The sequence below is a fragment of the Eucyclogobius newberryi genome, unplaced genomic scaffold, assembly GCF_026437365.1.
Source record: "Eucyclogobius newberryi isolate DKJ021-1_F unplaced genomic scaffold, fEucNew1.0.hap1 SCAF_10, whole genome shotgun sequence".
Taxonomy (NCBI): Eukaryota; Metazoa; Chordata; class Actinopteri; order Gobiiformes; family Gobiidae; genus Eucyclogobius; species Eucyclogobius newberryi.
In genome coordinates this window covers 24,708,463-24,718,412 of record NW_027315724.1, presented here as the reverse complement: position 1 = coordinate 24,718,412, position 9,950 = coordinate 24,708,463, and the positions used below count along the sequence as shown (strand labels likewise).

Here is a 9,950-nt window from a genome sequence, read left to right as displayed (position 1 = left end):
TATAAACTGCAATCGCGATTTTAAAAAAAAATGATGTTGGGGGTGTTTTTGTGGTGATAAGAGAACCGCGCTGGGCTCTAACGTGACCCCCCGGGGAGCCGTCCACCGCCTCCGCTGCGTGTGTCGGACCGGCGCGCGCGTCTCCACCTCGGGGATGCTCTGAGTCTGGGACGCGCCAGGCGAGGGCGGAATAAACAGACCGATCCCCGAGACAACAACGACAAAAAAAAACAAAGACTGCTGCGATGAGCTTATCCCGTCAGAGTCTGGGTGGAAGGGCACTGGCTGCGGGCTTTACTCCGCCTCTGTGCGCCTCTCATCCCGGGGAAACACGGTGCGGGACCCCGGCGGCGGCGGCGGCGATGCTGCTGCTGCTGCCCGGTCTGGCTCTCGAGGTCCCGGTGCGCGCGGAGACTGAAATGGCGACGCCGGAGAACCGAGTGTGATGAGGCCGTGAGACCGGGAGGCTCAGGGCAGGGTCAGGACAGGCTCAGGACGGGGTTAGGTCCGGTGAGGCCGGGGCTGACCGCAGACGGGCTGGAGACACACGTCAGGTCAGGGATGGGACGGTCCTGGAGTGCGCAGAGCCGAGCACAGGCCGGTCCGTCTGCAGCAGGTGCTTTAAGAACTAGACACAACTAAGCAACAACTACAACCTGCTTCATCCCTTTGCCTGCATCCAATGGACCTGGGCTCTCCAAACTACATCTATTCTTCTGCATGTTTATATACTCTTAACATTAAATGGACACTTTTCTTCAGTATATTACTGTGAATGTGCTCAGTAAGATTCAAACATTTTTTATCCTGTGTAAAGTATTTCTGGGCTATCACTTTGCAATGTCTGGATCATAAAGGATTTATTAAAATGCTAATCATTTTAACCTGTGCTCATCTTGTGCAGTCAAAAACAAGTTTTAGGCAATATCTTTTGGAGCACAGGGGGGCAGCACAGGGCTGATGATCACACTTAAGTCTGGCTCATGTTCTGCTCTGCTCCAGTGGTTCTCAAAGGTTCCACTTTAGATCATATGTGGCTCTGACTACCACAAGATCTAAACTCAGTCCAATGTGGGATGAACATAATCTCAAATTAGATCTACCAGATCTATACAAACCATGACTCTAAATGATGATTAACCCAAAAGGGGACACAAACATGAATAGAATTGTCTCTAAAATGAAGAGTTTGTTATAGATCTACGCAGTCAATTGTATCAAATTGTTAATAATTGTCGCCCTTCGAGGCAACTGCTGTTGTGGTTTTGGGAAATACAAAAATAAACTGAATGTATTTAAATTGAACATGACATAATTAAACCAGTCTTTGCCAAAACAGAAAGACCAAGTAGTTCTTGGCTGCACAAAATGCACATCTATTTAATCGAGTTAAACTACATTAATAAACTAAAAATAAATATCCATATCAATATATTAACAAGAAATGGATGTCTTAGGTAAAATTGACAACTCTAAATTGGCCCTAGTGAATGAATGTGACCACAGTTGGCCACTGTCCAGGGTGTACCCCGCCTAAGGCCCAAAGTCACTGGGATAGGCTCCAATCACTCGCGACTCCGAAAGGGAAAAAGCGATAGAAAATGAATGAATGAATGAATGTATTAACAAATCCGTCTTTTTATCAGCTGAATCCCAGGTAAAAAACGAATACATTTAATTTAACTTATAAAAGTATAGTTCACAACATATTTACATGTTCATGTTCTAGGCATGTGCGATACCATTTGGTTTTCACATATAGAACTAAACTCTCTGTTAAACACACAGAGGCTGTCAAATAAAGCCCTGTGAGAATGGAAGAAAAGGTTGTTGTTTGCAGGGTCACGCTTCACACTGGATGTGCTCAAGTGTTGTTCTGATGACTTCAGCTTCGTACATGTGTCCTTAATACAGCTTCTGCATTGGACCTTGCTTTAATCCCCTGCCTCTACCATGAATTACCTGAAGTTACATGCATTTTCTGTCATTTGTGTAGACTATATAGTTTAGTGAACATGGATTTTTAAATAGGATGATAGGATGATTTTTTCAAATCCAAATGTTATGTAATAATATGTTCCTCTTTGCAAAGTGTTAAAGGAGCAGTCTTTGATATCCGCTTCACTTTCCCCTGTGTGTAAAAGGTGTAGTGTCACATTACCCTGGCGAGCTCCCAGGGTTTGTGTTGTGTCCCAAATGGAGTGATTCACACGTCTGTTCATTGTAAAAGTGTGTTGTTCATTGTAACAGTGTGTTGTTCATTGTAACAGTGTGTTGTTGTTGATCAGATAGAGATGTCCGGATCAGAAAACATTCAAGAGTGGCGGCTGCAGAGGCTTTATGAGTCTGTTCATTGTGCAGACTCCGCACATGAGCTGCATGTTGGAAATATCTACTATAGGCCAAAAGAGGAAGATCTTCACAAAGCAAAGATTGATAGTTAAGCAAGAAGCACAGATTTAGTGCAAACAAAAAATCAAGCTAATTATTGTAGTATGTTCTGTGATCTGGGGCTAAAGCTTGCTCCTCATGCCCAGATATAACAAATAACTAGACCAGAACTATGTATATTCTCACTCTTTTATACGCTTTGCAGCATAAGTTCTGATTTGGAATTAAAAAAGTAATAATACTGTAAAAGATGAGGGCTATATGACGGTGCAGTATGTGACTTTCTGGTGGTCTTGTCTCCATGGAAATGTTATTGCTTTGCCTGTTCCAAAGTATACGGCGTTTAACAAATCTATCTTACAGTTATTCAATTACAAGTGCTTTTATTGCAAAACTAGCATCATGTTCATGTCTCCACAGATCTGACCTGTCTCCATAGAGATCGTTTAATGCCATACGGTTGAACATTACAAGCAAATGTGTACGAAAAAGTGGCGAAACAGGATGCAGTTTTTTGTATGTGTGTGTGTAGAGACAGAGAAAGTGCCAGATCTACCACTCCAGATGTATACATTTTTTATTTGTTGTCTTGAAAATGGTGTCCTCAAAACAAGCTAATGCACTGTATGTCAAGGGGCTGGAAATAGGTCATGTGCTGGGTGGGAAAATAACTATTGGTTGTGTTGTTTTTGTATTCATTTCCGGGGTTTTGAGGCCATTCGATCCTGTTTGTTGTGAATGGGGCTTGTCCTCTTTTACGCACCGTGAGGTTTGATTTCAGCCATACCTCATCCTCACATACTCTCACTGCAGCTGCCTCCCCACGTGCCCCATGTGCCCCACGTGCCCCACGTGCCCCATGTGCCCCATGTGCCCGGTGTGCCCCGTGTGCCCGGTGTGCCCGGTGTGCCCCAGGTGGATCCCTCCCTGGCATGTCTTCCATCCGGATCTGAGAGGGACAGACACGTGAGGCAGCAGGAACAGGATGAGTCAAAAAAAGTGTGACGCACGAGAGACGTGTGACACAAGGTGAACAGCATTACTGTTGAGAGAAGAATAGAATGATGTTCCGTGAAAGGAAATGAGATACAACCATAATACTGAAGTAACAGAATAAATACGTGGGTATGATATGGTAAATGTTAGGTAACAGCTTTTATTATAGGGCCACACACTAAAAGCCCCAGCATTATAGTAGCTCCATTGTTAACGTGTTAAAACCTTTAAAATGTTAATGTTTAGAGAAAGAACAATGCGTTTCATTCCAGCTTAAAACACTGAGCTGAAGCACTTTACCTCTTCCTCTTTTCTTCTCTTGTGCGATCTCTACAAACACACTCAGTCCAGTCGTGTAGTGTGGACCTCAGACTCTATAATCACACTCAGTCCAGTCGTGTAGTGTGGACCTCAGACTCTATAATCACACTCAGTCCAGTCGTGTAGTGTGGACCTCAGACTCTATAAACACACTCAGTCCAGTCGTGTAGTGTGGACCTCAGACTCTATAATCACACTCAGTCCAGTTGTGTAGTGTGGACCTCAGACTCTATAATCACACTCAGTCCAGTCGTGTAGTGTGGACCTCAGACTCTATAATCACACTCAGTCCAGTCGTGTAGTGTGGACCTCAGACTCTATAATCACACTCAGTCCAGTCGTGTAGTGTGGACCTCAGACTCTATAATCACACTCAGTCCAGTCGTGTAGTGTGGACCTCAGACTCTATAAACACACTCAGTCCAGTCGTGTAGTGTGGACCTCAGACTCTATAATCACACTCAGTCCAGTCGTGTAGTGTGGACCTCAGACTCTATAATCACACTCAGTCCAGTCGTGTAGTGTGGACCTCAGACTCTATAATCACACTCAGTCCAGTCGTGTAGTGTGGACCTCAGACTCTATAATCACACACAGTCCAGTCGTGTAGTGTGGACCTCAGACTCTATAAACACACTCAGTCCAGGACACAGTAAATGGATACCTTTGGATTGTACTTTTGAAGTGAAAATACCTACTCTCATTTCATAATTATTTACTTTAATTATTTTCTTTATAATGACTTTTTCTTTCTTTCTTTGATTTTGTAATAACTGGTAGCTAAATGCATGAATAAAGAAAAAAATAGCTATGCTGAAATGATATCCTAGTTAAAGGAACCATGTGTAGAGTTCTTATGGGTAGCACCTGAGGACACAGACATTAAAACATTATTAGATTTCTCAGGAAAACAAAGACAGCCGACACAAATCAGCAGTACTTTGTGTTAAAGGCAAACGTGCTGATTTATAAGTGTGGTAAAACCCTCTGTCCTCAGCAGGAGCCATTGTTGTGCAAGTTACTCTGAAATTGTAATACATTACCGGTATATAGTTAACACAGGGCTGAGTGTTACATTTGTAGGCTTTTATTATTTAATACAATTGACCCAAACATTTTACTTCCACTACTTTGCATTACTTTAATACTTTTTTCCTTTTTTTGTGTGTGTGTTCAATTTCTTGTCATAATGGAACGATACAGTATTACATTAATCGTACAATGGCCTTGTGTGACATACCAATATGCCATATGCTTTGTGTTAGTTACACAATCAGAAACAGATCATGTTGGGAAATTGGAAGACAGCCAAAAAAAAACCTCTCTACTTTGATGCAATTGTTTTATGTACCGGTAATAAAACCATGTTTTATTATTATCCCTCTTCCCATTCCGCTATTAGTGCAGTATTTGGTATTTTCACATTTTTGGTATTTTACCCAAATTTACCTAACCAGTGCATGTGTTTGAACGATGGGAGGAAGCTGGAGAACCCGGAGGGAACCTACGGTAAAGGGAGACCTGGTCAAGGTACATGGCTATACAGTCACAAAAAAATAACTGAAATACTACAACAAACATGTTGGGGAAATTTACATGAATTCCACAAGAAAAACAATCGCTGCACCTCATAATTTCCTTTACTTAACAAAAATGACACATGGAGATGATCTTTCCGAGATGATGGAGCATGTGTAGAAAAGAAATGGTTTTCTGAACTGGTTTGAAGAATGTAGCTCCTAGAGCTGACAGAATTATTAACATATTATTGAAGTTATGACAAGGCCAAGCACGTCTAAAACAACACATCAAAATAGTTCTGCTCAGGCATTCAAGACCACTAAACTCAAAGTCAAACAGAGAAGGAACCCTTTAAATTGTAAATGAAGCTCTTCTTGTGCAGTGCAAAGTCTAACAGGGTGAAAAAGTCATCTTAAGATATCTTAAGTCTAAAAACAACCTTGGTTTCCACTTTAGCTTTCTGCAGCACTAAACAAACCATGCAGTGTATACAAGCGTTGAAGGCCTTTACTCCAGGTGCTGCCTTGTGCATCATAATTAGCTCCATAAAGCCCTGCATCAGACCGTGAGTTGACTTTTATGTTGCTGTGAATGTGGGCCACCGCTCCGGTCGATGACAGCTTAATTCCTGGCTGATCCCCCCTGCTGAGGCAGAGACAGACGGATCGGACTGAGGGGAAAACCAGTGAGAACCCCAGGGAGGGCACTCAGGTTTCTGGGCGCCGTCAAAAGATTTGTCCAAACCATTCACTTCTGATGGAGTTTCCCATGTATGGCACCGGAGCAGGTTTTGTTGGACGTTTTATGGATAATGGGTCCCTCTATCTCTCTCATCTCCGGGCACACAACAGATATTCATAAGGCCGATGGGGCGATTGGGTATGCAGAATTAGGCCTGTCCCTGACTGGAATATAGGGGGGTCCCAGCCTATTATTCCAGGCAAGCCAGGTAAAAAGCAACAAAAAAAAAAGTGGTGCTAAGAGGGGATGGGTGTGATGAACATGGGCCAACGTGAGATAGTGAAGCCACACAGAGCAAAGGAAGCAGGATCGAGAAGGATTATAGGAACCAGGAAGGTGCTTTGATAGAGGTCAGAAGCATTTAGTCAGGCACTAGAGGGAATATTGTCTTTGAACACAACGTTTGAAGATAAGTGCGGTCTTGAGCGTTGCACCTGAGGAATGTGGTTAATGCGATGCTGACCTTGTGAAGATGACGGCATGCAGAGGTGCAGAGATGACACCATTGTGCTTTATACTGGTGCTGATGAGCTACGCGGCCTCTGTCTCTGCGCAGTTCAGCGGCTACAACTGCGACGCCAACTTCCACAGCAGGTTCCCAGGTGAGATGCATCCCGAGAGCAGAAGATGACAACAGTGAAATGGTGCTATGCTATGGAAAACAGTAGCAAATGTAGCAGTGCGGACGTTTATCACTTATAGATGCCCTTGCAGCCTCTAGTTTTGCTTCTTTGTTATTATTTGTTAGCTTTGGTAGGAAAATATTGATTCAAACTCAATTTCCCTGAGCGAAAATCTTCTATGTCTGTTGCCAAATTGCCTTTTAATTCACTATTAAGAAAGTGGAAAGAAAATACATTTGAAATAGGGTTACATTGGCATTTCAGGAGAACAAACTGTTCCTGAACATAAAACACACTGCTTACAATTATAACAATGTAAATAGCAGTTCTCAACCAAAAAGGGAAAAGGGGCTATTACATCTATATAATGCCCCTCTGAAGCCACAGCTGTCCTCGCATAGACTGATGGACTCGTACCATTTCAAAAACTCTTCAGCCACCACAAGCACACACTACCTGATTTATACAGCAGCGCCACGGGCACTGGAGGCAAGGAAGATGAAATGCCTTAAATTGGGGAGCTGGACTTCTCTCTTTTTATTGTTTAAAAATAAAGAGAGTATGACTGACCAGGCCAGTCTCGCTCGAGGATACAATGCGGCTTTCTGCAACGCTGTTACTGGAGAATATTCGTAATAACAACTTAATAGCGGTGAATTACCAACTTTTTTCCTTGTCTGACAGGAGAGGGAGACATTGACGTATACTGTGGGGTCCAAACAATCACCTTAAAGATCAACTTCTGTCCCGTGTTGTTTTCCGGCTACACTGACGTGGACCTGGCCCTCAACAGTCACCAAAACGACGGCCATTGCAGAGGCTTCATCAACAACAACACGCTGCCCACCACGCTCTTGTTCAGCATCAGTTTGAGCACGCTGGAGGCCTGTGGTAACAACCTGGTGGTAAAGACACAATCGATGAGGAACTACATCATTCAACGCTAATGATGTTCAAGACACACACAAATACTGTCTCTTTCTCTAAACAGATCTCCACTGCCTACGGGGTGAATGCGTATGGGAACATGTCTCTTGTGCAAATTGGGCACGTCTCCGGGTTCATCGACACACCCGACCCCCCCACTTTAATAAGCTATCTCCCCGGTTTGATGTATAAATTCAGCTGCAGCTACCCACTGGAGTACCTGGTCAATAACTCACAACTGGCATCGTAAGTAGAATATAGAATGTCCTAGATACTCTCCAAAGAGGATAATTTATTTGTCACATCCGTGAAATTGGAGTTTGGAAAATATCTATAACCTGAATGAATATGCTAAAGGTTAAAGAACATAGGATTTATTTACTTTTTCTTTATTCTCTGATAAATTGACACCCACACAATATTTTCACAGCTCTTCTGCAACTGTATCTGTCAAGGACAGTAACGGCACGTTTGTGAGCACGCTGAATATGCTCCTGTACAATGTAAGCACAAATCATAACTCTAAAAAGTACTTTATTAAGACTTTTCATTGACCATCTAATTGGATTTGGTCTCAAATCAACCTTTTAATTAAAAATGTTTTTGTTGTTTATTAAATGTGTTGACCATAAGATTCCTATGTCATTAATTTGGTGGGAATAGAGCAGAATTGGCTTGAAATAAAATATGTTGTTGTATCTAATGTAAAGCCACATTTTCAATATGTATTTGTTTTGCAGGATACAACATACAGTCACACTCTGTCTATTCCTATGACCGGACTGGCATTGAAAACCAGAGTCTTTGCTGCCGTCAAAGCTACAAACCTAGACAGACGGTAAACACATTGAATGCTCTTTTCACAAAATGTCAAGATCTGACTAACTCCTATAGAGCTCTCTTCTTGCACTTCCACATTTGGTCCTTACCTCTGAGCCATTATGCCATTATGTTATTAGAATGCGGCGCCAGTGTGTGCTGCAGAAAAAGGCTTGTGTAGCCCTATCCTTCAAACAATCCCATCATTTTGTCCCTTGCAGGTGGAACGTTTTCATGGACTACTGTTACACTACCCCCTCAGGGAATCCTAATGACGAGCTGCGCTACGACCTTTTCTTTGGGTAATCTAGCATTTTCTCTGCATAAAGATGTACCGCTGTGATAATCCATAATCAACGAATCTTTTGTGACACAGATGCTACAAAGACCCGCAGACAACCGTTTTTGAGAATGGGAAAAGTCAGGTGGGGCGCTTTTCCTTTGAGGTCTTCAGATTTGTCAAGCACAGACACCAGAGGATGTCCACGGTGTTCCTCCACTGCGTCACCAAATTGTGCAGAGCGGACGACTGCGTCACACTTATTCCAGTGAGAATTACATTTTAGGTTGGTTATATGAAGGTGCAAAGTCCTGTAACATTATGGAATATCTGTGCGAGCAGATCTGTGGGAAGCGACGCCGGCGGGATGGAGAACATATTCAGATTGATCCAGCGCCTGCTTCTGGAAACACAGTCCTGACTGCAGGACCCATCATCACCCGGACAGGTGTGTAGTAGTATACACCTGCATGTTTCCACCTGCTTTGTGGTTGGTCTGTTTTTAGTGTTCATAATGATTGTACATTGTTGGTGAAACAGTTGATTTGTTTATGTCTGTAAAAGAACAGGCGTGGGCCACCAGACGATAGCACTCATCCCAGAACTTCATGTTGGTTTTCCGCAAAATAAATTAACACTTTGTTTTGTTTTAGATGAAACTCCTGCCAACAACTCCCAACTTGGTAAGTCAACCTCAGAGTCGAGTCACTTTGATGATGGATGCAAGATTGCAAAATTCATGAATCTATATCTTATCCGAGGTTTTAAGTTTAAACCTAAAGTAAGATCTAATACTTATAATATTATATTAGATTTACCCTATATTGGCAAGTACCCAAAGCTAACTATTTGAAGTAATTTGATAAAGTGTGACTCATTCTAGCTTATATAACTTTTTATTTTGCTAATTGTTCATAAATAACAAAAAGTGGTTGTTGTTTATGTTTTTCATCGTGAGTGGCCCAGCAGTGCAGGATTTGGAAGGTGTTCAATATTAAATACCTAACTCAACTCAAAACAGTGTTTTATGTAAATTAGAGCGGTTTCTTCCACCAAAATCAAAAATCAAATCTTCTGCTGGTGCAAAATATTTGACCATTACACTGTTTTTCTGTAGCCTCTGCTAACGACCTGCCGCTGAACCCTCTGACCAGTGCCCTCATCTCAGGTGTGGTCGTTCTGGGCGGGGCCAGTCTAGGCTTCTTTCTGTTTTCGGTCCGCCTTCTGCAGAAGCCCCGCCATCCTCCTGGCACATCCTCAGGTGTTCTAAACTCCAGCTTTAAATGAACCTGTGGCTCATTATGTTTTTCATTAAATACGTTTGCTATAAA

At 42.5% G+C, this 9,950-nt stretch overlaps 1 protein-coding gene across 1 annotated transcript; it reads left to right on the top strand.

The window, feature by feature from the left end:
* The first annotated feature begins 6,226 nt into the window (after positions 1–6,226).
* zpld1b (zona pellucida-like domain containing 1b) lies at positions 6,227–9,950 on the top strand. Its single transcript, XM_072458439.1, has 10 exons — positions 6,227–6,572; positions 7,278–7,498; positions 7,585–7,766; positions 7,951–8,023; positions 8,261–8,358; positions 8,561–8,641; positions 8,716–8,887; positions 8,962–9,067; positions 9,273–9,302; positions 9,737–9,950. The coding sequence occupies exons 1-10, from the start codon at positions 6,443–6,445 to the stop codon at positions 9,904–9,906; spliced, it is 1,263 nt and encodes a 420-aa protein (XP_072314540.1). The 5' UTR covers positions 6,227–6,442; the 3' UTR covers positions 9,907–9,950.

Coding starts and splice junctions, on each gene's coding strand:
- zpld1b (XM_072458439.1), top strand. CDS start 6,443: ATGACGGCATGCAGAGGTGCAGAGATGACACCATTGTGCTTTATACTG. Junction 7,767..7,950: donor AATAACTCACAACTGGCATC/GTAAGTAGAATA, acceptor ATATTTTCACAG/CTCTTCTGCAACTGTATCTG. Junction 9,303..9,736: donor TGCCAACAACTCCCAACTTG/GTAAGTCAACCT, acceptor GTTTTTCTGTAG/CCTCTGCTAACGACCTGCCG.